General features: G+C 53.2%; 9 protein-coding genes across 9 annotated transcripts; 4 read left to right on the top strand and 5 right to left on the bottom strand.

Annotated features, from left to right (window-relative positions):
- Positions 1–343: 343 nt before the first annotated feature.
- TRIREDRAFT_76311 (uncharacterized protein) lies at positions 344–3,756 on the bottom strand (the record flags this gene model as incomplete). The annotated part of the gene is made up of 4 exons (XM_006963608.1): positions 1,380–3,756; positions 1,222–1,315; positions 750–1,116; positions 344–662 (listed from the first exon to the last, which is right to left on the bottom strand). The coding sequence occupies exons 1-4, from the start codon at positions 3,504–3,506 to the stop codon at positions 344–346; spliced, it is 2,907 nt and encodes a 968-aa protein (XP_006963670.1). The 5' UTR covers positions 3,507–3,756.
- A 73-nt stretch (positions 3,757–3,829) lies between these two features.
- Positions 3,830–5,330, top strand: TRIREDRAFT_105401 (uncharacterized protein; the record flags this gene model as incomplete). Its single annotated transcript, XM_006963788.1, has 3 exons — positions 3,830–3,942; positions 4,111–4,306; positions 4,426–5,330. Coding segments are annotated over 3 exons (1,212 nt in total), but the record flags the coding sequence as incomplete, so codon positions are not given.
- A 2,976-nt stretch (positions 5,331–8,306) lies between these two features.
- TRIREDRAFT_120929 (uncharacterized protein) lies at positions 8,307–10,151 on the bottom strand (the record flags this gene model as incomplete). The annotated part of the gene is made up of 1 exon (XM_006963607.1): positions 8,307–10,151. The coding sequence occupies one exon, from the start codon at positions 10,149–10,151 to the stop codon at positions 8,442–8,444; it is 1,710 nt and encodes a 569-aa protein (XP_006963669.1). The 3' UTR covers positions 8,307–8,441.
- A 2,896-nt stretch (positions 10,152–13,047) lies between these two features.
- TRIREDRAFT_59028 (uncharacterized protein) lies at positions 13,048–14,166 on the top strand (the record flags this gene model as incomplete). Its single annotated transcript, XM_006963787.1, has 1 exon — positions 13,048–14,166. The coding sequence occupies one exon, from the start codon at positions 13,048–13,050 to the stop codon at positions 14,164–14,166; it is 1,119 nt and encodes a 372-aa protein (XP_006963849.1).
- Positions 14,167–15,204: 1,038 nt separating this feature from the next.
- Positions 15,205–16,078, bottom strand: TRIREDRAFT_120928 (uncharacterized protein; the record flags this gene model as incomplete). The annotated part of the gene is made up of 2 exons (XM_006963606.1): positions 15,205–15,736; positions 15,798–16,078. 2 exons carry the CDS (start codon positions 16,076–16,078, stop codon positions 15,205–15,207), a joined length of 813 nt encoding a protein of 270 aa, XP_006963668.1.
- Positions 16,079–16,940: 862 nt separating this feature from the next.
- TRIREDRAFT_43397 (uncharacterized protein) lies at positions 16,941–17,168 on the bottom strand (the record flags this gene model as incomplete). Its single annotated transcript, XM_006963512.1, has 1 exon — positions 16,941–17,168. A coding segment is annotated over one exon (228 nt), but the record flags the coding sequence as incomplete, so codon positions are not given.
- A 1,622-nt stretch (positions 17,169–18,790) lies between these two features.
- On the top strand, positions 18,791–22,682 carry TRIREDRAFT_120927 (uncharacterized protein; the record flags this gene model as incomplete). Its single annotated transcript, XM_006963786.1, has 7 exons — positions 18,791–19,784; positions 19,845–20,544; positions 20,714–21,578; positions 21,962–22,032; positions 22,423–22,452; positions 22,591–22,603; positions 22,641–22,682. The coding sequence occupies 7 exons, from the start codon at positions 18,791–18,793 to the stop codon at positions 22,680–22,682; spliced, it is 2,715 nt and encodes a 904-aa protein (XP_006963848.1).
- A 271-nt stretch (positions 22,683–22,953) lies between these two features.
- On the bottom strand, positions 22,954–23,929 carry TRIREDRAFT_120926 (uncharacterized protein; the record flags this gene model as incomplete). Its single annotated transcript, XM_006963605.1, has 3 exons — positions 23,576–23,929; positions 23,336–23,519; positions 22,954–23,267 (listed from the first exon to the last, which is right to left on the bottom strand). The coding sequence occupies exons 1-3, from the start codon at positions 23,882–23,884 to the stop codon at positions 22,954–22,956; spliced, it is 807 nt and encodes a 268-aa protein (XP_006963667.1). The 5' UTR covers positions 23,885–23,929.
- Positions 23,930–24,582: 653 nt separating this feature from the next.
- Positions 24,583–25,386, top strand: TRIREDRAFT_41607 (uncharacterized protein; the record flags this gene model as incomplete). The annotated part of the gene is made up of 2 exons (XM_006963504.1): positions 24,583–24,896; positions 24,975–25,386. Coding segments are annotated over 2 exons (726 nt in total), but the record flags the coding sequence as incomplete, so codon positions are not given.
- Between the last annotated feature and the right edge of the window lie 1,251 nt (positions 25,387–26,637).

Here is a 26,637-nt window from a genome sequence, read left to right as displayed (position 1 = left end):
TAGAACAAGGTAATAGGAAATTAGATAGACCATCGTCTGTCAATATCGTCTTTCATACCGGATTACGCTATGCAATCATTCAGTAAAGAAAACATGGATATCGCACGCTTCCCTTGCCATGACATTATACATTCAGCGTCCACCTCTTTTTGTGCCAAAAGAAAAAAAAAAAGACAAAAAAAAGAAAAAGCCCGTTCTTATGCAGATAGATGACGAGAAAACTCGAGGCCTGGATATAGCACAATGATTATGATAAATAAGAGAAACATTCCCGCTCCTTGACCCTCGAACCAAGAACTGCCAGAGGGGGTAAGAGAAAAAAAAAAAGAAATAGCAAAGATCATCACTTTTGTCGGCTTGGCTGCTCCGCGAACCGGATGCCTCTTCTCGCAGGAGGCACTCGCGGCGTGCCTTCGTCGTCCGAGTCGCTGTCCTCGGCGGCAGTCGGGCCACCCACTCCCAGGGCTGCCTCTCGCCGCCGTCGCTCGGCAGGCGTCTCGCCCGTTGAGAGGCTGGTATCATCCATCCTCTGTCGGGCGTCGATCGCGCTCTCACGGCGCTCGGTTTCGCTTTGCTGGCCTCCCAGCGCGGCCAGGCGACGGTTTCGCTCCACGGGAGTTTCGCCGTCTAGCTCGGAAGGCTGCACAGAGGCGTTTACACCGCTGCGGTCTCGGCCTCGAGGCGCATCACTTTGTCGCAGAGGTGAGAGGGACTTGGAGTCGCGGTAGCTGCCGCGGGGAGCGGGTGACACCGATGTGGACGCCGACGTGGAGGCGGGGCCGGAGCTGGATTCGGGCTCGATAATCTCGGGTATGTTCAGCGGGCGGCTCGTGCCCTGAACATGGAGATCTTGCCGGGCCAGGTTCTTGAGCGCGTTGGAGGCGGAGGATTTATCAACCACCTCCTTGCGCGTGCTGGCGTCGAGCTTCTGCACCTCGCGGATAAAGTCCTCCTTGGTCATGCGTCGGCCTACGCCTCCGATTGTGAAGCGAATCTTTCGATCATCGTCCGAGTCCTCCTGGTGGGCCACGTTCTTCTTGCGGCCTTCGCCACCACCAAGGACACCAAAGCCGGTAGTCCAGCCGGGCTTGGACGCAGGCTTGGAAGATGAAGCGGCTGCGCCAGAGGCAGAGGATTCACCTGCCTGGCCTTCTTCCATGGCGGCCTGCGGCGACCTTTCGGGGTGTCGTGCGAGGGCGCCGAGACCCAGGTACTTGAGACTGTTGTTGATCAGCTTGCCCTCCTGGCCCGCGGGCTTCTGTGGAGGCAGTTCGTATGTCTTGACGACTTCGCCATCCTCGTCCTCGACAATGATCTGTTGTAAAAAAAAAACGTTAGAAAGCAGTTTCACTCGTGTGAGGAAACGGAAAGAAACATACCGTGTTGCCAAACTGGTAAGCTCGGGCTGGTTCATGTCGTCGACTGGTCTTATCCTTTTCTTTTCGCTTCTCCAACTCGGAGCTGTACACGTCTGTCATTTTACGGCGGATGTTGTTCACAGACCAGTGGAACTTTTCTGCTTCCGACTTGGACTTCTGCCCAGTGGGCGCCAGTGATGGTCGCTTTGGCACCTCCTCTTTCTTTCCTCCCTCCTCGACCTCGCCCTGTGTTGATCGAGCATCAAGAACGTCGCCCTCATCGTCTTCGATAACCAGATGCTCGCCTTCCTCGTAAACATTGACGTGCGGTGGCGGGCTCTGACTCTCATCGGCGCGTCCGCGACGACCGCGCGGCTCTTCTACATCGCCCGACTTCTCCAGGTCAACCTCCGTAGGGCTCTCTCCAGACGGGGTAGAGGAGTCCCTGACCTCGGGCTCTGGGGCCGTCTCCTTTTCAGGTGGGGGTGACGCTGCTGCTGACCGGTTAGGGAAGATGGCCGATTGACTGATGGGGCCTCCTGGCCCAATGCCGTCGTCCCACTTCCTGTTCCTCCTCTTCTTGGCCACCAGTGACGACGGACGGCTGCCGGAGCGGCCGTTGTTGTCCTCTTCGCGCTGGCGGCGGAGAAATTGCGCGGGTGGTGGGATGGTGCCTGGGGGGAACTCGGGCGCCTTGTAGTCGTCAAAGGACGTCTCCGACATCGTCCGGGCCTGGGATCTGGACTGGGACGAGATCCTGGGCAGCCTGTTCATCCAAGACGGCCCGTCCTCGGGCGCGGCGGTGTAGGACATGGTAAGGGTCAGGGTGTTGATGCGCTTGCCGAGCGTGAAGACGGCAACCGAGGATCCGTGGACCAGGATGGAGGAGATGACGAGGAAGGTGACAATGGGCCACACGAGGTAGATGAGGTTATAGTGAGGCGAGCCCTCGGGCGGCAGATCCGATAGCGGCACGGGCTCGTCGTGCTCCAGCTCGGCACGCGCGAGGATGGCGACGAAGATGGCGCCGACACCGATGGGGCCAAAGTGGCCTGCGAAGAGGGCCTCACGCCAGTTTTTGATGTCTGGTATGACCGGCTTGAGCAGCATCATGACGGGGATGCGGCGGAAGAGAATGACAAAAATGGCAATGACGACGAGGCGCCAGACCTCCATGCCCAAGAAGCCGTTGTTGTACTGCTCCCAGGGGATAATGGTTCCAAAAAACACAAAATAGGCCAAGTTGAGAAGCAGGTCGATGACGTTGGAAACGTGCGACTCCTCCGTCTTTTCGCCGAACCAGCCGTCGTTAGAGAAGCCGACTCCGGCAGCAAAGCCCACGAGGAGATCGTCGACGCCGAGGATACTACCCGAACCGGCGCAGAAGAGTGAGAGGGCAAAGTAGAAGACGAGGAAGCTCTCGCGATCAATCATCTCGTGCTCCTCGGCGTAGCGGATGCCGCGGCGCGCAATATAGCCAATCATGAAGCCGTAAAAGGCCCCAAAGATGCACTCGTAGAGGATCACGTAGACGACGAAGTGGAAGCTGACCTCGCCGGCGTTGCGGTTGTATTGTATCAGGTACAGCGAGAGGTAGATGAAGGGAAAGGCCATGCCGTCGTTGCAGCCGGACTCGGCGGACAGCAAGTCTCGCAGATGCTTGGGCACGCGCTTGGCGAACTTGCCCTTGCCGACGACGGACGAGGCCAGGACGGGATCGGTGGCGGTGACGCAGGCGGCGACGACAAGCGAGTCGAGCCAGGTGAGCGGCGGGATCATCCACCAGACGAAGAGGCTGACAATCAGCCAGCCAAAGGCCATGACGGGCACGAGCAGGAAGACGACGGAGCGCCAGTGCCTTTCCATGTAGAATTTGGGCAATTCGACGCCGACGGCGAAGCACTGGACGACGAGGACGATGCGCGAGAACTCAACGGTGACGATGTCGACGCTGCCCCAGGACCGGGGATCGATCAGGTTGGCGGCATGAGGCCCGAAGATGACGCCGCAGATGGTGGCAACGGTGGCCTCACCAATGTACATGCGCTCCTTGATGACAGACGAGCACAGCATGAAGAGCGAGGTGAAGCCGCCGAGGATGATGTAGACCAAGTGCGGCTTGGTGATGTCGAGGTTGTCCCACGCCATGGCGGGCGGTGGTCTGGATTCGCGACGAGGTGGACGTATGGGCTCCTGTCTCTGGATGGTATCAATCCAATCGATTCGGTTCGTGTGGTTTGATTTTCTTCACAAGGCCCGCCTCTTATTATTGTTTCGAATCTCCTCCTTTTCTCTCTTCTTCTTCCTCCTCCGCGTCTTTTTCCTCCTAACCAGCTCCTCCTGGTTTCCCTCGGTGGCGTTTCTGCCCGACGGGTTATGCTCGAGGCGCGATGCCGGCCTGATATTCTTGGCCCTGTTCTTTTTCACCTAATAGTCTTTTCCTTTCTTTTTATCGCTTTATCAATTCCTAGCTTCGTTTCAAGCTGCGAACCTGGTCCTGCTGGCTCAAGGCGCGGGTTGGGGCTCCGGCTGGCGCTGGAGCCGGGAGAAGCAGCGGCCTACGGGCTGGCACTGCAATCTTGAGGTAACTCCCCAGTCAATGGTAGCCGAGCGAGGGGCGTCGTGATGGCGAGACATGCAGGAGAGCAGAATCGAGGATGATGAGAGGAGAAGAAAGCAGAGTGAAGCAGGTGAAGGGTGACAGGACAGGAATGACGGAAGAAGTGGGCTTTGCACGTGGAAATAAGGCCAGGACGAAGTTCAAGGTTCTGATAAGGATTTTGGACCTGGATTTCGACTGCCGCTAAGCCACAGTCTGAGCGAGTCCGAATCCCGAGTCAAGGGCTTGGAAGCAGCAGAGAAGCAGCGCAAGATGGATGGACGGGGTGGAGACTGGCAGCAAGAGGTGCCGTGCGCGAGGCTGCGAGTTGCAGGAGACGGGAATGTGGGTGAGTGTCGCTATGTAGCAGGTAAAAGGTGATAGTAGGTGTGTATGTGTATGCGGGCGTGTTGTGTGCGTGGTTGGTGGTCATCCACTCGTATTCTGTGTCGTCACTCGATCGGACAGGTCGGTTCCGTGGCGAAGCCGCCGATATGGGCCCGGCACAAGTTCGTGGACCGGCGCAAGGATGGGGGGGAAACGCTCCGAGGGCTGGGCGCTATCTGATCAGATGGATCATTATCGCGGCTGCATCAAGGCTGAGCGTCGTCGAATGGCTGTCGGTGCTGTATTGCGATACTGTATCAATGTCAACTCGCTTCATCCGTCGTGATTCGAGGACTTGTGCTGTCTCCGTCCGATGGCCAGCCCTGAACCCTGAGATCCGATGGCAACTGCAACAATCCCTCAATCCAGACACCGAGCACCAATTGATTCCCTGGTCGCTCTCGTCTCCGTTTCCTCGCCAAACTCCGTGCCCAGGAAAAAAGAACGACGAAAAAAAAAAGCCCGTCACCAGAAATGATGCCACAATCTGGACGTCAAACCAACCAACGCGGCCGCCAAGCAACTACCGCCGCCAGCCCCCCCAGTCCAGCGCTGATGCACAGCGCCAGTGCGGGCCCTTCAGGGCGTCGGGGCGTGGGGATTTTGCGGGCTGGGGCACCACCTCGCCTAGGCGGCAGCAGCTGGCGGCCACTAGAAGCCCTGAAGCCACTGCTGGCGGAGCGCCGTGGACCGATTCTGCCGCTTCAAAGGCGGTGTTGGCTCCAGCCTGTGATTTTAGCAGAGTCTTGGCCAAACTGGCGATCCCGTCTTTGCCTTCTTCCTTTTTCTGTTTTCTTCCGCCGTCTTCTGCTATGCTCTGCTATGCCGTGCTTTGTTGTTGTCTCGCCCTCCCGGCTGCTTTCGATCAAAACAGAGCCCCGAATGGAATTGGCCGTTCCGGTTTGCCGGAACCGTCGTCGAATGCAGTTGCTTCCGTTCCACGACTCTCCCTGTTCTTCCCTTGCCCTGTCTCACCCGCCTCGTGACGACTCAGATCCGGCCTCTGCAGGCAATCCGACGAGACGAGACACCAGCCAAGCCAGGTCTCGGCACCGTCTTCCTTGGCAGCACGCGCGACGTTTTCCTTTTTTTTTTCTTCGCCCTCGTCTTCGGTCTATTGTTTGCTATTTTTATGACGCCCTTGATTCGTCTTTTGTTCCTCCCTTTTTTTCCATTCCGATGGGGGCTGAACCTGTGTCTCCGTTGCTCAAACTCCCGAACTTCACGTCGGCGCGTGTTGTCGCCCGTCTTCCGGCAGCCAATTCGCCGTCGCTCCTGTGATCCGTTCCGACATGCTCCGTGAATACCACAACCTGGCGTTTTTCGGCCCCGGGCATTGGTGAGATCTGCAGTTACGGAGACAGAGCCAAGAAGCTGTGTCCCCGTCCGGCCCCCTTTAATTCTCTTCCTTCTCTTCGATCCTTCGTCCCTGTTTTTATGCTTATCTCTTTGGCCCCTTCCTAGCCAACTAGCAAACGGCTGGATGGGAGCCTCATCTAGATTGCTGACAACCTGCGTTAGCCCCCAACACCAAACCCGTCCTGACCCGGGATTCGTGAGCAGTCTGCCGGGTGCTTGTCACGTCTGCTAGTATCCTCGTTGTTTATTGACTTGGCATCATGCTTAGAAGCCAATGGGAGTTGACTGTCTGCCACTTGGGAACTTTCTCTACATAGACACAGTCCTGATGGACGACTGAAAGGCCGATCTGCCTTGCTTTTTGCTCGCTTCCCCGCGTTTTGTTGGTAATGCATCATGTGAGAGCCCATTGGCGGAGCTGTTCCATACAACAAACCACTCGTTTGAAGATCTCTGGTGCAGATCATGGAATATCATCTGCGAAACCAGACGTCGTGATGCTGGTTTTCCAGCTGCAACCTCGAATCGTACCACCACCTGTAAGAATCTACCGACAGGTGGTGCAAGTGTCTGTTCGAACGCTTCCTGAGCTTGCACATCATGTGTGCACATACTTCGCACGGGTCACCTCAATGCGAGCGCGCGGCTTGTGTAGCGACGTCAAAGCTGGCGAGATCTGCAATTGGCTCTTGTCGCGTGCATTCGGCGCTGTCCAACCACCGCTCATGTTACTCTGCGGATCATAGGCCTCTCGGCTTTGCAAGAGTCATGCAAACACGCGCGCATCCAAAGGAAGTTGACGGGAAGCCCGTTTGCCGTTCGTTTTCTCCATTGCTGCCTTCTCTCCACGACCAAGATGTCAACCTGTCAGCGGAAGCCAGGTCGGATAACCTGTGTCACATGCTGGCATGATGCACCTGTGAGGCTATCTAGATGCTCTTTACCTGAAGTCTATGTCACGCATGTGGCACCCAAGATTCTTCACCACAAGCCTGTCGGAGGGGAATGTATCACGAGCCACAGCTTGATGTAGGTCGCCAAACTCTTGGGGAGCCGCATCTGCATGTATGCAGCCAAGCCGTTTCGAGGATGGAAGCCGGCGTACGACTTCTAGAATGATGCGTTTCACGTCAACTTTTGCGCCCCTTGCTATGCTTATTCCGACGTCGATGTTACGTGGGACGCATGCCAGTACATAGTCTTTTCTACGAGGTCGAAAGGATCCTACAGTAGGTAGGTAAATTATATATACCTTTACATTGAAACAGTTTATATCTGGCTTGATGTTAACTTGAGGGACTCCTTGTCCTACAATTTGGGAGAAACTAGAAGTAGAGAGGCACGTGGAGTTGCAAAACATCCTGCATGTCAGCGATATCAATAATACGGGGAGGCGTCTCAGTTACCGTCGTCATACGGGCTGCCGAGTCTATACGCATGGTGACGGGAAGATTATATCGAAGCACTGAACACAACAATCCTTTGGGTATAATGAAAGTGTGAATTCTTTGTTAACGTGCATTGAGTTTGCGCCTGTCTTTGTTGTAGGAGTGCTGTAGTGCCGTGATTCGATGTCGTTGACGGCTATTCAGATACCATTTGCCACTATTCGGAAGCTCACACCTAAATTTATGTATATGCCATGCCATCTTAGTGCCAAATCATTGAAACAGTTGGTGTTTGTCTATCAAGCTGTTTCCTTCACATACGAGGCTTTGTGCTCACAGTGATTACCTTCAAGAGTCAATGGATGGGTAGTCAGTTCGAAGAGGAACCGACTCCTATGATCAAGGGAACAGCACTCCATGTTTCCCAGGCACTCACAGGCACTCAGTGACGGTCACACGCCCCAATGTCTGAGTTTAACTCGCCTTGATGCTATGAGATGTTGGAAGAATGACTATTGATGCATTGAGCATGCGCTGATAAGTGTATGGTCGACGGACGACTCGTCAGCCATGTTGCTAGGATGGATTGGCTTTCAAAGGATTGAATGCTCCGAAATTCGCATTCGTAACAGTTGCGAAACGCACTGAAACCCTGAATGACCGTAGCATAGGTAATCTAGGTATCTTAAATTTTCTGCCGCTCCTGCTAGCACAGGTGGTACGCATGTGATGCGGTTCTTTCATCTTGATGCTGGGCACTTTGGGTGTCTATTAACATAAAGTTACGTACATCAACTTCACGACTGTCGACAGTACCTTAGGTACCTTATATCGGAGGCGCTTGCATAAGTCCCCGTTTACCGTTTCACCACCTACTAGGTAGGTAGGTAATCAGGTAGGTAAGTTCCAAGTGCAAATGGCGTCTGAACGGCACATGAAACGTTTGTTGGTCTCTTTCACCGTTGGAACCACGTCGGTCCCAACTCTACCTCACTAGAAGGTTAGAGGTAGGTTGGATAGAAAACAAAACACAAACAATCGATCATTAAATTGCGTTACCGTAAGTCATTTCGTCCTAAAAAACAATGAAACAATACTTGCATCATGGCCGTAGCGTCGTCGCGTGGAGAGACAAAGCCTCCCTGCGCGTGGTATCTCCTCCAAAGTCAATCCAAGTAAGGCAGTACTTCCCGTCTGCTGCCTGGTACAATCTGGTACATGTTGTTGGTTCAGGCTGGACCCAACAGCCTTGCACATGACACGCAACAGTCTGATAATCCCTCTTTCCTCTTTCCAACTCTAATCCGACTTCACTCCATCTTCAACTTCGTCTCACTTTCTTGCGACTCTTCACTGCACGCTCTTCTCGTCCGCGGGCTTCGCCTCCTGTCTGTCGAGCTTGCCAATCAGCTTGCCCCCGTCCAGGATGCTGCCAAACATGGCCGCCTCAAACAGATGATTCACCTGCCAGGCGTGGTGGTTCGCATGGGCAATGATCCAGACCATCTCCAGCACCTGGCCGCGAGAGAAGAGATCGGCCATCGTCAGCCGCGACCCCTCTGCGAACTCGTACTCGCGCCCCTCATCGACCACGCCGCCCCGGACATACGCGAGAGGCTCGGTGACGAGGAAGCGCCAGAGATCCTTCAGCAGCGGCTTGTCTTGGTGGCGATGGAAGAACTGGTGGACATGATCGCACGTGTCTTCGCCATTGCAGGCGTACTTGGCCTCGAGAGGTCTTCTGAAGCCCGTGGTGCGGTACTGCTTGTCAAAGACCTCGTCAAAGTCGGCTTCGAACTGAGGCTGGTTCGGCGTCTTGCGGGCCTTGGGCCAGCCTAGGATTGCACGGCGGAAGAACATGTGGCGGTCGTTCTGGATGTGCCATGTGTACAGGGCGGCGCACATTCTGGCCACCGGCTCATGCCATCGCTGGGTCAGCATACGGGCACCGGTTGCGGCATAGGCATCGTACACCCGGCGCAGCACCTCCTCGCTGACGACGCCCGTCTCGGTAATGTCCGTCACGTTGAGGAACGAGTTCATGACCTCGGAGTTGACCAGATCGCACCCCACGTCGACGACGTCGGTTCCCGGCGAGCTGAAGACCAGATCGGCCATGACGGCCCCCGGATCGCAGCCGCGTGCGATCGCCTCGGCTGCCATGCCCAGCAGGCTGCTCTCTGACAGGGAGACGATCTGAGCAGTGCGCCGGTTCAGTCGCGCGGATCGATACGACAAGTTCTTCTTGAATCGGTCCTCTAGCGCGATCTTACCCTGGATGTACTGCTTGCCGAGAGAGACGGCGTCTCGCCGCTCGCGACCCCCTGGAGCGCGCAGCGCATGGGGATCCTCCAGGCCTTTCTGCAGCAGCGGCTCCAGCGTCGGGAAGACGTAGTTGTAGCCGTGCTCATAGTAAAAGACCATGTCCGTCACATAGTTGGAGAACATGGTGGGCGCATCGGCAGCGCCCATGAGCAGGCTGGCGATGCCGCAGCCAAAGAGGGCATTGTTTGTCTTGAGGGCGTCGGGCCAGCCCGCGGCTCGGAACTTCTGAAGGGCTCCAGCCGAGGCCTGGCTGAGGCCAGTGCCCTTTGGCGGGAGGATATTGCCGGCCGCGTGCTGGGATTCCTTCCACGCCTGCAGATCGGCGGATAGTCTAAGCTGGACTACTCTAGGGCCCGACTCGAGAGAGGACAACGACTGCTTTTCGCCCACGGACGACGTGTCCGACGCATCTCCGACATCTGCAAAGACCTCGGCAACAAAGGCGCGGGCCTGGTTTGACAGCATCGCCAGCTCCGGCACAGTGCCATCTCCGACTAAGGCTCTTGCTTCTGAATAGCCACGGTGGACGGGAAAAGAGTGCTTCCTAGGCTTCCGACCGAGGAGTTTCCTAACCCGATTGCGGAAACCCTTGGCCCAGAAATATGGGGGAATCTGGCCCGAGTCATCCCGGAAGACGTCTTTCTTGGGCGACTTGATCTTGATCTTGAGCCCTTTGAGGTCAAACTCGCTCCAGTAGCTCTGATGGGACAAGGGTTGGCACCAAAGGAAAGCCATTGCGATGATCGACGCCCGGGAAGAAGCAACTTGAGATGAATGGCACAACAAGAGCTCGCTCATGGGTTCCCGCCGTCCGTTTATATGTTGCTTCAACGGGCGTCTATCCAGCCGTGGTGGCACAGCTGCAGCCTGGAAAAAGGCCGCATCTGCACTCGGATGGAGCCTCTTAAAAAAAGTTCGGGGTGAACCAACAACACTACATGTCACATTCTATCACAGGATTTGCTGGGATTGATACGGAGGAGGAGGGGAAGGAAGGCCAACATTGAGGTGACCTGACCTCGACTGACCGGAGCTTTACCTGAGCCCACCTGAACAGCTGAACTCGGCGGGCGAGGGTAAGCTGATGCTTGTGGATTTCCAAGTATCATTACAACCTATTACTACTTGGCCTTGATCGAGAGTCCTGCTGCTCTTTCTTGGCATGCAGGTCTGCGACTTCACGGAAGATCTGGATATCACATGGACAACGGAGAAGCCCAGATTGACCAAGGACGAAGAGACGAAGCGATGGAGACCGAAGCAGAGAGAACACAGACACAGACACAACCACTCAGAGACGGTCCAAAGTGGCAAGATAACGAGCCGAACTGGATACCACTCTTGGTCTCGCTACCGTCAACTGGAGAAGCTAATGGCGCCAGAAATCTTCATCTTGGCACCACGTTGACGACTTGGTTGATCAGGAAGAGATTTCCCTTCATCCATGCCAACCTCTCCGCAAGAAGACGCGGAACACGAGGGGGTCCCCTGTTGAGCGATTGATGGTTCATACTCCACAATGATATCAAGTTCGTTGGCTTGTCCATGTTTCCCGCCGCGGACACTTGCTGCCTTGGGATTAGCTATATGTATGTGCTGTCTGCAAGCGTTGAAGCGGTGAGAAATTGGGGTTGATGTCACGGTTTGCGAAGCTGGCGATGGTTTGACCTTGACCTTGCAGAGTCGCACTCGAGCGGCCGTGGTCCCATGAGCATGTACGAAAGCAAGGCGTATCGAGCCTTGGCCGTTCATGCGTTGCGGTTCGCCGTGGGTGAGACCGAGGAGACCGAGGGCAGAATGCAAGGCTCGAGGATGGGCCTTCTTGGACCGCGTGACGGACGTGGCATGCTGGAGAATGGCCGTCTGCACGATACAGGTACATCGCTTTGCCTCTGCATTGCATCAGGATCCAGATGGATACAGCAATTGACGCTTGCGATTCGCACGACCGCGCCGCCGGCATCTGCAGGACCGGACCGCCAAGCCACGCCCTGTTGGTTGGTTGGCTGACTACTGCCACTCGTACCTTTCTGCCGGAGTCGACGGGGACGAACTGTGGACTTGGTGGCAATGTGGATTACACAAAAGGTTATGACGGGAGAGCGACGGAGCGGATAAGACTTGTGCTAGGCCTGCCACATGTTATCCTAGCACCAAAGTGCGAGGCAGGGGTATGGGTGGCCTTGATAACCACTTAGGTAATGGAAGCAAGCAACATCCTGGCCGACGTCGAGAGGCCCTGGTCTTGTTTGGCTGTTTGCTGAACAAGCGTGAATACGCCTTGCCATATCATGCCTGGTCTTGTTTGTCGACCAGGTCAGGAAGTATTTGTAGGACTGCCACGAGTCCACGAATCATCGTGTTGTTCTTACATACAACTTCTCCGCACTGACAACAAGGTGACAGATAGCAGATGGCTACGACTAGATAATAGCACCCCACGGCAGTCTCTCCCCTTGTCCTTTGAGTTGCGAGTGGTACGAGGTTTCTTGCGTCTTGTCAATGCGAATCGCAGGGCCCCTCTGGTTGCCGAGGAAGCGTGTCTGGATGGTCAATTGAATGTTTTGTCGAAGAATACAGACAGATACATACCTACATACCTGAGGTTGGCAGTCTGTCCCGACGCGATCCAGATCCGGATATGCCGAGGAATCAACTCCCTAGGCCACAGACTGCAGCTTGACAGGATTGGTGTCGACCAGGGGACATGGAGACTTTGGCGGCAGCATCTCTCAGCACTGCCGTACGGGGACGGACAATGTATTCTGTCGCGCCTCGCGGCAATTGGTTAATATCTGCTGGCCGGCAATTCAGTTGGTGACTTGTTAGTATGATCTTGGGGGAAACGGACTGAGGCTGATGGACGCGAGATGGAGGCTGGTTGCAAGGGGATTGGCGCACTGCCTTTCTCCACACCAGCCAGACAGGTCCATCCCAAGGCCAAAAGACGCAGCCCGGCACGAGCGAAGACGCCGAATACGGCTGACACTTTGGGGGTTCGCTTGCCAACAAGGCGTGCTAATAAGAGAGGTCTGCCGTGTCCCCTTGGTACGGGCTGGTATAATAGTACAAGTACGCTGCAGGGCCCCAAGCTCCCGGGACGAGCGAGCTCCCAGAGAGGAGAGGCAGAGGTTTCCGGACGAAACACCAAGCTCCAGCCTGCGTCCCACGGCTGATTGCGATGGCCAGCGCTGGCGGGCCGCGATGGCAAACAATGCCGGCGAGCTGACGGCCCTCGTCCCCCTTCAGCTTATACTAGCGGTGGGCTGCTAAGGACGGTTGTGGCATCGGGTGCTGTTGAGCCCATACGGCCACTCGTCCGACCCCGGCCTGGGGAAGGGCTGCAAGGGCTCACGTTCAAGCCCAATGTCACGGCGGAAATGACACTTGACCCCTTCCACGGCTGTTACTTGTATAAGTGCCGCTGCAATCGAGATTGGCCGCCGCAGCAGAAAGGTGCCCTGGGTTGCGGTTCACACGCCTGGAGGAGCGACCCGACCTCGTCTTCCCGAGCCAACGTCCCGAGCCTACATGTAACCATTCGGTTCCGGCACCCTCGAGACAGGAAGCGCTTCTGATCACGGCCCTTTTTTTTCTCTCTTTCTGATTTGCATGCCAATCCCATCCGACCATGGCCCCGCCCGATGCCGTGTCGTCGATTCGGTACCGCCCGCTCGACCGGTCCGGCAACGAGATTCGCCTGCTCGAGCTGCAGCCGGCGACGACCAACGACATTAACGAGCGCGTCGTGTGCCGGCTGGTGCACGAGCGGCTAAGCGACTCGCAGTCGCACGACTTCATCGGCCTGTCGGCCCTGTACGGCGACATCACCGTCACCGAGACCATCATGGTCAACGGCGCGGCCATCTGCATCCCCGTCCACCTCGCCCAGGCCCTGCGGCACATGCGCGCCGTCTTCCTGGCCGCGTCGCTGCCCACGCCCGACGCCTCGAGGACGGACCTGCAGGACGGCGTCGACGCCCCGAAAAAGGCCCCCGGCTGGCTGCGGTCGCTGCTCAAGAACGTGCGGCACATGCTGGCCGAGCCGGGCGCGTCGCGGGGGGGCACGCCGCCGCTGCGCATCTGGCTGGACCTGCTGTGCATCAACCCGCGCGACAAGCGCGAGGAGGCCGAGCGCCGGGCTCACATGGCGCGGGCCTACCGCCACGCCCGCATGGTGGTCGGCTGGCTGGGCCTCAAGGACGCGACGTCGGACCTGGCCATTGAGATCATCAAGGCCTGGGACAAGTGCATGCCCCTGACCTTTGGCGAGCCGGGCGATCGCGAGCTGCACCCGGACGACTACGCCCCTGTCCTGCAGTGGATGGGCCCCGTCGCGCACCTGAGCGACATCCCCGAGGGCATCACCGACCCGCGCGACGTGCCCAGCTACAAGGCCATCTCCGACTTCCTCAACCGGCCCTACTTCCGCAACTCGTGGATCCTCGACGACATGAGCAAGGCGCGCTTCCCGGCGTTTTTGCTGGGCGACGACATTGTGTCCTGGATGCAGGTGCTGCGCCTCAACCGCGTCAACGAGGACATCAAGGACCACGGCGCCGACATGTTCCCCGACGAGCTGCGGCCGCTGCTCGAGTACATGCCGCTGGGCAGCGTCTATACCTTTCTCAAGGAGTTTGACAACCGGCAGCGGCAGGAGGGCGGCATGCCGGCGATGCTGACGACCACGACGAGCTCGGTCAGGAGTTCGTCTTCGATATCCAACATGAGGACCAAGTCACGGCAATGAAGTGATGAAGTCTGAATGACATGCTCGCTTTTCCTTGTCATGTGTTTTTTTTTTCTTCTTTTGGTTTTCTTTTTCGGTTTACTGTTTACTAAATACTGCATATGAGGAAAAGTCACCTACAAACCAAAAAAAACATGATGTGTGATTCACAAGGCGGGACGACCAGGCATTTTTCTCTTGTTTCTTTCTTCTTTATTCCATATCGTCTCCTATCTCTGTATCTGTTGGGCGGAAGGAAAGGGACGTTGTGGCCCCGGATCACGACTTGGCACACTCTGGGAAACGGGGGGGAAACGGGATCGTCAACTGTTTCATTACTTTGTTGTTGTTGTTGTTGTGTGTGGACAGCGAAACTCGGGATACCTATTTGTGTTTGATCCCCTCTTCTTTGTATAAAGAAAAGGACATGAAAGACGGGATGTTGAGGTGCTTATTGGGCGAAAGCTGTTGCTTCATTGTTCTGGAAATTCTTATGTATGTAGAGAGATACCAATCAATTTAGGATAGTAGATAGATTTCTTTTGTTTTCCTTTTTTTTTTCTCTCTTTGCTTGTTTATTTGCTTATTTTTTCTTTTTATTTCTACTTTATGAGCATGAGTTGGGGCACAATGTCTAAAGAAGTGATGTTCTTGTACGCTTTTTGTGTGTGTTTGCTTGTTTCTCTTCTGCATGCTTGTTGTGATGTCGTTCGATTGGATTTGCATCACGCGTCATGTTGACATACAAGAACGAGACAGAAATTCTTACTACTACTAGTACTGTACTGTAATGTCACATCTCGCTTTTCGTGCCGGATATCTGTGGAACCTGCCGTAAACTGTGTTGGTTGTGACCCCTGAGAGTGCGGCCGCAGTCGAGTGCAGATCAGCAATTTTACCGATTGGAGGGGGGAGGCGGATGGGATGGGATCGTGGGATCGTGTTGTTGGATCGTTGGTTTTGAGAAAAGCGTTATTGGAGATCATTTATCGACGATTGTGTTGTTTTGGGTGCTGTTGGTGGGAATTTGCCAACACAGACTACATGCAGGTACAGCCGTCACCAGCATCCAAAGCCCATGCCGGAACCACCCCCGAATACCTCAAACTCAAACTTATTCTTTCCCCCAAGCCAGTAGTGAACCGAGCCATACTCCTCATGCGTGTTCCCCGCCTGAATGAGAAGATCTTTCCTAGCCGCAGACAGCGCCTTCATGGCCGCCTCGAGCCTCTCGTCAATCTCGCACTGGTCCGACAATTTCAGCTCGACCGGTTTCGGGGCCATGGCTGAATTGTCCTTTAACTTGCGGAGAGAAGTCCCCTTGACCCTGCCGGGTGAGTTGTCGTTGCCGGATACCTGAACGAATGCAAGGTTGGGACAGTTTTCGAAGAGGGACAGCAGGGATTTGTCTGTGAGCTGGACTGCGCCGTCGAGACTGACGTGGACGAGGTTGGGACACGCTTTTGCAAGGCGGTCGATGGCTGCGTCGGTCAAGTCATAGCCCTTGCCGGTCTCTGCGTCCCCGGCAGAGAAGCTGCGCAGAGACTGGCAGAAGTCGGCTCCCACCGAAATGAGAGCGTCGATATGAGCACTGTTTTGCTATCAGTCCCGGGAGGTGTCCCACATCCGAGGGCACGGAAGGGGGGGCTCACTCTTTGATGATAAACTTTTCCGAAAAGTACACCCGCTTGGTGTCGTTCAGCAACTTGGCATGGTGGTCTTCCCACGACTCGGGCGTTTCAAAATGCACATTTTGGTTTGGGCTGTATATTCCTTCGACGTACGGCTGCCGCGGGAGGGTCGCGCGCCGATTGGGCTTTCGTGAAGCTGAGCTTTTGGTGGCGTTTGTTTGCTTCTTTTGTCCGGGTCTGTTGTGGTTGCTTCGACCAGGTTTGCGGCCTGCTTTGGGCTGAGAATTTGGGTCGAGACCCATTTGTCTTACAAGGGGGGAACGTTCAGGTGGTTGAGTTTGATGGCCACACAATGCCGCAGCAGCGCAACAGTAAAGACGCAGAGCACAGGCGACTACTAACACAGACTCAGACTGGACACCACCATGGTTTTTGCCAATCTCAATTTCAGAATTCAGCTCTGCAGCTTTGGGCTTGCACGCTAAATCAAGATGATGTGGGCATCTCGAGGTGGATCGCGAGAAGGCTCTCGGCTTGACCCCTTGTCAGGGGCTGTTTTTGGTCCCTTGCTTTTCCACACTGCCGGATTCCTTCTTCCCACACTGCCGGGTCTTCGAGGAGTAGCGGTCACACTTTTTTTGTTAAGGATGGATGGATCTGAAGGGTGAATGCTGAAATGTACACGCATTGATTCTTCCTTGACGATGGACCCCATTCTGTGGTTCGAGCCCACTGAATTGGGATCCGAAGCCGGATCAGATGGTATGATGCAAGAATTGAACCCCCCCTTGGAGGATACTACTACTAGTGCTTTGCATATCCATTGGTGTTTGCTGTTGATGCCGATCTGGAAATGCACGATGTTGCTGATCAGGTACGAAGTATTATTGGATACCCGTCCCCATCCTTCCACGATCGTGTGATGATGCGGTTGGATATTATTATAGGGTAAGGTCAAGGAAGGGTATTCGTAACATCGTGCAAGCTCCGAAGCATTCTCATAACCAGCCCTCATCTTCAGTACTGCCCACGAACATCTTTAACCTGCCTCGTCCTCTCCGAATCCGTCTCATCGCCGGTATTCACCGTGGATTCATGCTCTATGAGCATGACGGACGCCTCCTCCGCGACGGGCCGGTGTCTGAGGCCCTTTGGAATGACAAACATGTCGCCGACCTGCATCACGACGTCGTCGCGGCCGTCGAGCTCAATGGTGAGCTTGCCGGAGAGCAGGTAGAAGAGCTCGTCTGAGTTTGGGTGCGCGTGCCAGATGAATTCGCCGTCGAGCTTGGCGACTTTGACGTGGTGGTCGTTGATGGCGGCGACGAGGCGGGGGGACCATGTTTCGGTGAAGGAGGAGAGGAGTTTGGGGATGGATTCTGAGGTTGACATTGTGATTGATTGTGGTATGAGAATACTATCTTGTTGAGGTTTCTGATGATGATTTTAGTTGATTGGAAAATAAGCCTTCTGGATTGGCTATCGCTTATATGTCTTTGAAGTCTATACATTTGCATTTCTCAGCGCGTGGGGCAGAGGGCGCGTTACATTGATGTTAGCGCACGCCCTTGCAGTGAGATTGAATGTCAAACAGTAAGCAATACGCGGAACGATGAGATCTTGTGTCCTTGCCGTCTCTTGATCTTTAACCCGATACACTACGGTAGTTGCTAATGCGTGTATTGAACCACAATCAAGACAGTTCTGTTGTCTGCTTCAACTGAACTTGACAGTCACAATTTTGGCCATCGAGGTCCGTCAATTATCATAGACAGTGTTAAAGTCTGAGAAAAGGGCAGAGTCCGGGTTTCTCGAGGGTTTGATGCCTGTTGGTAGTCTCATGGTCCATCATATCAACCCTCACCTCTTACACGCCGAGACTCTGACACGGTAGCATCACCCCGACATTTAAAGCAAACTATTAAGACCAAAAAGATGAAGAAACCAAAAAGAAACATACAACAGCCGGTGTTCGCCAGTGGTCACCCACCTGACTACTAATCTGCCTCTCATTAGCTTGACTCTGGGAGAGCGGACGGGATCCCGTATTCTCTAATGGATATGGTCGTATGTGCCTGAGTTCCGTGGCAATTCAGTTCATCTGGATGGCTTCACTCGAGACGAGTGAGACATTGTAAAGTGCAGGCATTGACATCTCCTCGACAAGGTAGTACTGGAAATGGAGTGTCTGCATACGGATTAGGCCAATGCCGTGCAAGGGAATTAAGTGGCCGCTCTAGCGCAAGGAGCCTTGTGCTCTACCGAATGAGCTGTCGAAGCTGCATCATATGTCCTAATGATGCAGCTTCGACAGCTCATTCGGTAGAGCACGAGACTCCTTGCGCAAAGTGGCTGACTACGCATAATGGAGGATCAAGGGTATATCCGTCTGATGCCCGCCCAAGGCGTCCATTGGAGCCTAAGCTAAGCCGCATCGCTGAGCCGCTCAGGGGCCTTGTCAGCCTCGAATACATACATGTACTGTATGTAGCATACACCCAACCACCTGAGAGGGTTGAAGATACACGAACATCACTGCCTCACACCTAAAACCCTTGAAGGCTTGACTAATATCACTGAGAACCAAAGGAGATGTTGCTTTTCCTAGATGAATATCAGGTCAGTGTTATAGAGCGTAAGCGCCCTATATGGCAATTTGTGTTTTCGCCTGAACACGAGAACTGTTAAGGCATCTTACGACGCCCTCAAGGCTGGCATCTCGACGCAAAGCTTGGCCTCATAGAAACGCCGCAGTGGGAAGCCTTGGATAAGGTACAATTTAGAGCGTAAAAGTACCTAGGTTGGCAACGACAACAGTTTCAGCCTCGCTTAGAATAGCCTGATTCAGTAAGGGAGTTGGATTTCGGTGAGTACATGGTGGCTGAATGCATGTATGCCTGATCAGGGCCCAAGTACGTATGTAAAAGGGCCCGAGAGCCAACACCTGAAGCCTTCCAACTTGGGTAAAGTCCTCATATTGAGCATTGGCATTTCAGTCTCATTCCCAAGCCGATATGTTGAAGCACGAAGAGTACACCGTCGGGTGGTTGTGCTGCATCAAGGAGGAATATGTCGCTGCGCAATCTTTTCTCGACGAGAAGCATGGCCGTCCCGAAGATGTCTCCCCAAACGATAACAACGACTATACGCTAGGCACGATGGGAAAACACAACGTTGTCATTGCTGTGCTGCCCGACGGGGAGTATGGCATCGCCTCTGCAGCAACTGTTGCGAGAGACATGCTTCATACTTTCCCTAACGTCAGAATCGGGTTGTTGGTCGGTATTGGCGGCGGTGCACCAAGCAAGAATCATGACATCCGCCTGGGTGATGTTGTGGTCAGCACTCCGCGCGATAGAGCGACTGGCGGAGTGTTGCATTACGACTTCACGAAGACCCTACAGGATCAGAGAGTGGAAACCATATCATACCTGAACCTCCCGCCGACGCTTCTACGAACCGCTTTGAACGGGTTAAGGGCGGAATACGAGTCTGATGGACACCAGATACAAGAGTCCATAGACCAAAAGCTTCTGGAGAAGCCGAAGCTGAAGAAAAAATACATGCGACCAGACCAGAACAGCGATAGGCTCTACCGGCGAGACATCATCCACCCACTGTCCCAAGATATAGTCTCCTGTGCTTCAGTCTGCGGCGATAATCCATCAAAGCTCATACAAAGGCCAGATCGAGATGATGATGATGACAATCCGACGATTCACTACGGCCTGATAGCCTCGGCGGACCAACTTTTGAAGGATGCCGCTCTTCGAGACAAACTTGCAGCGGAGAATGGGATTCTGTGTTTTGAAACACAAGCTGCGGGCCTTATGAACCATTTTCCATGCCTGGTCATACGTGGTATATGTGACTACTCAGACTCACATGGCAACACCTCGTGGCGAGGTTATGCAGCGATGACAGCAGCGGCCTATGCAAAGAATCTGCTCTCTCGAGTTTCCATTAACAGGGTTCAAGCTGAGAAGAAGATCGGCGAGATGCTTTCTGGTATGTATAGTCTATCAAGTGGTCAAGCCTGTTACAGTCCCATTAACCGTCAGCCTATAGGTGTTCAAGAAGGTGTCAACAAGCTCCTCGATATCCAACATGATCGACATGATGAGGCCATCCTCAACTGGCTCACTCCAATCAACTATGCCTTTACACAAATGGATCATATTGCAAGACGGCAGCCAGGAACTGGTCAATGGTTCATAAACTCTGCAGAGTACCAAGCGTGGCTGGCCAGTGACAGGCAAACCCTATTTTGCCCTGGCATTCCAGGATCTGGGAAAACAATCATCACGGCGATTGTTGTTGATGACATATACAATCGGTTCCACAATGACACCACGGTGGGAATTGCTTATTTATACTGCGATTACCGCCGGCAACACGAACAAACTATAGAAGAGTTGCTGTCGAGTTTAGTGAAGCAGCTGGCCCAGAGACAGGCTTCAGTACCCGATGACGTGCGAAGACTTCATGAGGAGTATAAGAAACAACCCAAGCCACTAAATCTTGACGATATCTTGATGCTTCTTCACTCCACCAGTAAGCTCTTCTCTAGCGTCATTATAATTATCGACGCGTTGGATGAGGCTCGAGACAAGGGATGTCGTGCGCGACTTATATTTGAAAGCTTGAGGCTTCAAGCCGACGACAACGTGAAAATCTTCTTGACTTCAAGACATGATGCGGAGACTGTCGGGCTCTTGGGTGAAAGCCTTCTGTTGGAGATCCGTGCTCATGCTGAAGACGTGCAGAAGTACGTAACACATCACATAGCAACGCTTCCGTCGTTCATTTTGGAAGATCGACAATTGCAAGACGATATTATCAGCGCGATATGTACTGCAGTCGACGGAATGTATGCCAGTCCGAAGTATCATGGAGTTGTCTGAAAACGAACAAAGACTGACTCTAATCAATATTAGGTACCTTCTTGCTCCTCTTCTTGTGGAGGCTCTTTCTCGAGAGCCGACTGTTGGACATGTCGAAACCGCGCTACGAAGCTTGCCCACTGGTCTGGACGAAATTTACGACGGAGCACTGATGAGGATCGAGGACCAAGGAGGAGGCAAACGAGACCTGGCGAAGAACATACTTTGTTGGATCCTACACGCCAAAAGGCCACTCTCCTTCAAGGAGCTCCAACACGCAGTCGCAATCCGGCCTGGCCAGTCGGAGCTGGATCGCAAGTTTATCCCAACAAGGAACACTATTGGTACCATCTGTGCGGGTCTGATCACGATCGATGCTTGGAGCAATCAAGTTCGACTGGTGCATTACACGACCAAGGAATACTTGAAGAGAACACAGGACATATGGTTTATCAACCATCAGTGTTACATCCTCAAAACTTGCCTCACCTATCTCTCATTCAAAGCCTTCGAGGGGGGATGTTGCGCGACAGTCACTGGTCTTAGAGACCGACTCTTGTTGCATCCATTGTACGCGTACGCCGCAGTTCACTGGGGACATCATGCACGCAAGACTTCAACATATAACCGAGGCATCATGGCATTCTTGAAGTGCAACGCCAAGGTAGAAGCCTCAATCCAGGTGCTGAAAAGCCAATGGGGATGCAGAAACCAATGGGAAATGATATATGCATTATTGTTTCCTGATGCTAGCCCTAAAGCCCTGAAAGGCACGAGAATGTCGGCTGTACATCTAACTGCGTATTTTGGGCTTGATGAATCATTGAAGCATCTTATTGAAAGCAATGATCCCGATAAGGCTGATGAACAGAAGCGGACGCCGCTATCGTATGCAGCAGAACATGGGTATGAAGCTGTGGTACGGCTGCTGATAGCTACAGCCAGAGTTGATGTAAATTCAAGGGACAAGAATGGGTCGACACCTTTATTATGGGCTGCAAGAAATGGCCATGCTGACATTGCCAACCTCTTACTTGCACACATACGGACATTAACCTAGATCTTTGATCTAACCGTGGGCTTGTCGTCAGGTTCAGGAATCAGGTGTGAAACACCACTATCCGTTGCTTCGAGAAATGGACTCGAAAGAGTAGTTAGGACGTGGCTTAGAACGGGTAGGGATGGCATGCAATGTAGTTTAGATCGGCGGTCTATGTACGAGGGGCGTTCTGCTTCGGCAATTACTGGCTATGAAGAGGTAGTCAAGTTGCTCCTCGTATATACATATAGGAAACACTCTAGTTAGCGAAAGCGGGCATGAAAAGGGTGGTCCCCTTTCTGCTCGCGGAGGATGGCATTGATATAGATGTTATGTGTGTAGGAGGATTTATAGTGGATAAAGTACGCTCTCCCTTGCGGCGGAGAATAGACACAAGGCGAGAGTGCGGCCACTCCTCGCAGCAGACGCAATAGACGTGAACTCTGGGGGCTCCGGTACGACGCCTTCGGAAAAGAGCGGATATGAAGCAGCGGTGAAGTTGTTTTCGAAGGAGAGTGATGCCAAGAGAAACAGTAGGGACCACACCAAGAGAGTCCCAAGACAGCACTGACATTTGTGCCGGAAGCCGGCGCTACCTCTACAGACCGTATGGGTTGAAACCGCCAATGGCCACACGTTACATGATCTTCCGGTATCCAAAGCCATTAGAACGCTTTGTGCCAATGAAATTATGAACTTGGCATATGCATACTATCGCCCCAAGATCAGTGAACCTGGGTCAGGGAGATAACAGGTAGGTACTAGGTAGAGTAAATGCATGCATGTTGCCCTTAAGGCAAGAAGCGGCCAGAGGATAACGGCTTGGCATGACATTCCCCTGGAAGCTGTTTTAGTTCTCTGTGTTGTTTCTCTGTGTTCTGAGGTTGTCTAGTTGTGAGAGACCTGTAGGTAGGTTATAATGACTGCCTGTAGGTAAGGTAGGTTTACAATGACTGCGCCTCCCTCATCTCTCATTTTCTTTAGCTATAGCCCAAATTGATCGATGTCGAGGTATACAAAAGCTGCGGGGGATCCCTCTTATAGCCGCTGAAGCCATTACCCATGTATAAACGGATTGCCGTGGTGGGAAGAGACTGTTTCGCTCGCAGAGAACGCGGACGTTCGTCATATTCCTGTAGTCTTGATTACCTTCATGGTCGATGCTTCGCATAAGCTGAGAGTCTACAGAGGATACAATCGTCTTAGCATCCGCCCCTTTTTGCCTGCTGAGATCAAGCTAGCATGGAATATCCCTCTAATACCCCCGAGCCCAACGTGTGAAAGACTCATCATCGCCCCCTCGGGTCCTGAGGTCGCCCTCGTAGTCCAGGGAACGATTGCGCAAATCTTCGCGAGAACGCAACAACGTCGACGCTAGGTCTGCGAGCTTGAAACGCGAATTCCAGCTTTGGTGTCTAGACTCCCATCCACTGTCCTTGATTTCTTTCAATAACCCCAAGGCAAAGTTCTGACAGTTGTTGAAGAACAAACTGTAGGCGTAGCCGCCTCGTGACGTTCCTTCCATCGAGACCCTGTCGCTCGTTTGAAACTCTTGGAGTACTCTTTGAGCTACGCCGGTATGACTTCATTAGTCTCGTTTATAGTTGAACAAATCGTTATGTGATGAGCTTTCTTACCAGTCAGGACAAACTCCTCAAAGCTGCACACTACTCGCATGTTATACTCCTCTTTTGTGTCGAAATCTGAACGGTCGACCTTGGTCTGAAACTCTCGACCTGCAGTCTGCCACTTTTGGCCAAGGATGAACTCCTGTCTCGCAGCGTCTCTGAAGTTCAATCCGAATACATGATATGGATTTTCCTACGCTAAATGTTGAGATATAATTCATCTTTCTAGTTTGTGAGCGGCTCATCTACCTCATTATCTGCCTTGACGGGGCAGATAAACACCCCCCAATGGGTAGCTGCCCCAAAGGCAGCCGAATTCAAGGTATCGGTGGTCCCGTGATGATTGATTGCAAGACCAATGTTCCAAGTCTTTCGCTCAAATGTAGCGTTCGGCGGAATCTCGAGCCATCTAGATCCATCCTCAAGTCGTTGATAGAAGGCGATTTCCTCAGGCTGGTCCGGCCTCATAGTGATTGCATATTTGAGCGGTGCTTCGCGGTCCCCGGGGCCCCGGCGTGCGTCCCGGGCGGATGTGGCGTTGGTGGCTGTGGCATCCATGGTCGTCGAGGCTGGAATCAGCTTCGTGTGAATTTGCTGATTTTGTCCTCAGATATTTGCGTCTTTTCGAGATTCGAGAATACGTTGTGGGTGATTCGGCCGCGCGGAAGAGGGACATGAACTCTTAAATGCTGGTGTTCGGGGTGATTTACACCGCGAAAAGCGCCAAGACCTTCTTCTTATGCCGCCGAAAATGATTGTCTTCCTGCCTAAATCCTACAGGATCCAGCAAACATCCATTGGTGATACCTCAACTCCATGCCCGCTATTTGATAGGCTCTAATATGAAGGGTTGTGTGAGAAGCGGCCCTATTGCACACATGTGCTGCAACTCCTCCCAACCCCAACTTCACAAAAGCCTCATCGGTTGGAGAACTTGAAGCATCATTGGCTCAGGCTGCATGAGGAACATGGGCTTTGTTGGTCTCATGCGTGTGAGCGCTCGCTGACTGCCTGCCTGACTGCCTCACGGAAACGTTTCTTTGCATAGCCACTCACAGGTGGCCTGCGCCTGGCTGCGCAACGTTGGCATAAAGACTTGCTCGCGTCCGAATGTGTAGGCAATCAGTCAAAATAGTATATCGCGTTTGTCTCAAATCTCCGAAATGAAGCAGCCTCGAAACCACGTGCCGCTCGGCCAAACCACCTCACTCGCCTTCCCACTCTCTGAGAAACAGCCGCAGCTTATAAGCGACGACGTATTTCTCAGACATCTTCAAGACTATCTCCCTGGTCATTCAGTGTTGGATCGGTGTGCTATCAGGGAAAACCGAGATCTCACCGCGGTTGTCGCTGACGAGCTCAATACTCCAGTCCTGGATGAAATACAGGACTATTTGCATCTCATCGCTCCTCGCCTACATACCCGGATCGATTCCCTTCACAGATATCAGATCAAGAAGATGCGGATAGTTATTACCGAGGATCCTGGCCTTCATCTTATCTGGTACTATGACACCATCTTCATCAAACCTATTGTGCCTCTTTTTCTCAGCTTCATTATGTGGACCGAGTTCCTACTTCCGCCTTCTCCATCTAGTACTACAAGTGATCAGGATGAATCTCGAACATCTATTTCACCATCAATCAGTCGGTACTCAACAGCAACCTTGAGCTATCAGTGCCAATCAGCGCTTGGCTTTGTCCGCACGTATGCGTTCCTGGTTCAGCATCGTTCTGATTTCGACATTGCGCAATCCCTGGGGCTCATACCCCAAGATATCGACTACTCAAGCTTCCGCGCCTTCATCAAGCCCTTTCGATACCTCCCAGTCGGTGCTGTCTCACCACGATATGAGTTCGGACAAATGCGCCTCACCCGGTTGAACTGGGCTGTGCGTCTGCTGCAACCGCGTTCAGTCGCTACGGGTGGTTGGGTTGCAAACAGACTGTACTATCTGGAGTTGTATACTCAGTCGGCCGACTATTCACGTTCATGGCTTCCTCCGCTGCTGTTTGCATTCGCCGTTCTGTCGCTTATGCTGTCGGCTATGCAGGTCATGTTGGCTGGCCTCGGGTTGAGCACAGGGGAGCCCATCGTCCGATTTGGTTGGGGCTTTTCGATTGCCACGATAGTGTTCTGTTTGCTGGCGAGTAGTATCTTGCTTTTGTACTTTCCGATAATGCTGCTGTGTCAAATGCTGTACATACAAAGCAGTAAGAAGCGATGACTACCTAGGTCACTGTCACTTATGGATCAGTGGTTAGTAGCTAGGAGAATGCAAGTCCAACTTCTAAACGTAGTCTCCAGAGATTGGAGTCTTTAGATGATAGACCAGGACATTGTGAGAGAAGTGGCAGCTCCGCATATATCATAGGTATGCTTCTTATGTGGATGGGTTCTCTCAGGGTCAATTCAGGAACAGATTAGGCATCGATGACGATGAAAATCACCTCATGCGCTTCACAATCCATCATTCGGCAATATGTATTAATCTACATATGTTAAGAGCAGTCCTATTTGCATACTTCTTATTTTGAGACTCTGCGCGGGATTGTGAGGATGATAAAATGCATTCTCCCTCTTTTTATTTCGTCAAAGGTGTTTGGATTCTGAGGTGATGAGATCCGTTGGTGGGCGGATGAAATGTGACCTCTTTGATGCTGTATGCGAGTGAGTGGCACGGACACTTACATAGCCTGCCAGGCAACAAGGTCGCATTCCACGTTTCAAGCTCTCAAGCTTCTCGACATCCGAATCTCATTCAAACACCCATTACACTTCAACTTGACCAAAATTTTGCGAAATACCGTCTATGGAAGACATAGATAGAGATAGGCAAACCTTTGGTCCACTCCTGGATATCATAGACGACTCTCTTATACGGCTCGCATCGAGAATCGCAAATGACTCGCTACACTCTCCAAGCACAGGCGGCAAGGTTATTGCGCGAATCGACGGATCGTACAACATCGTCCATATTGTCGAACTGGAGAGCATCAAGCTCGTCATTCGCGTTCCTTGTACGGGATGGGGTTCTGGCATGACGCCAATCGCGGCCCAGGCTATGGAATCACAGGTCGCTACGATGCGGCTCATCCAGGACAAAACGAGCATGCCATTGCCGGCGATATACGATTTTGACACGACGGCGAACAACGAGATTGGCGCTCCCTATCTGTGCATGAGCTTTTTGCCTGGCAAACCTGTGTCTCAGCTGTGGTTTGACAACTCGGGCGCCTTGCCTCTGGAAGAACTGCGCCTCAGAGTCTTGACAAGTGTATCGCGCTCTATGGCGCAACTATCGTGTCTA

The sequence above is a fragment of the Trichoderma reesei genome, assembly GCF_000167675.1.
Source record: "Trichoderma reesei QM6a unplaced genomic scaffold TRIREscaffold_5, whole genome shotgun sequence".
NCBI classification, from domain to species: Eukaryota; Fungi; Ascomycota; class Sordariomycetes; order Hypocreales; family Hypocreaceae; genus Trichoderma; species Trichoderma reesei.
This window is presented reverse-complemented; position numbering and strand designations above follow the sequence as displayed.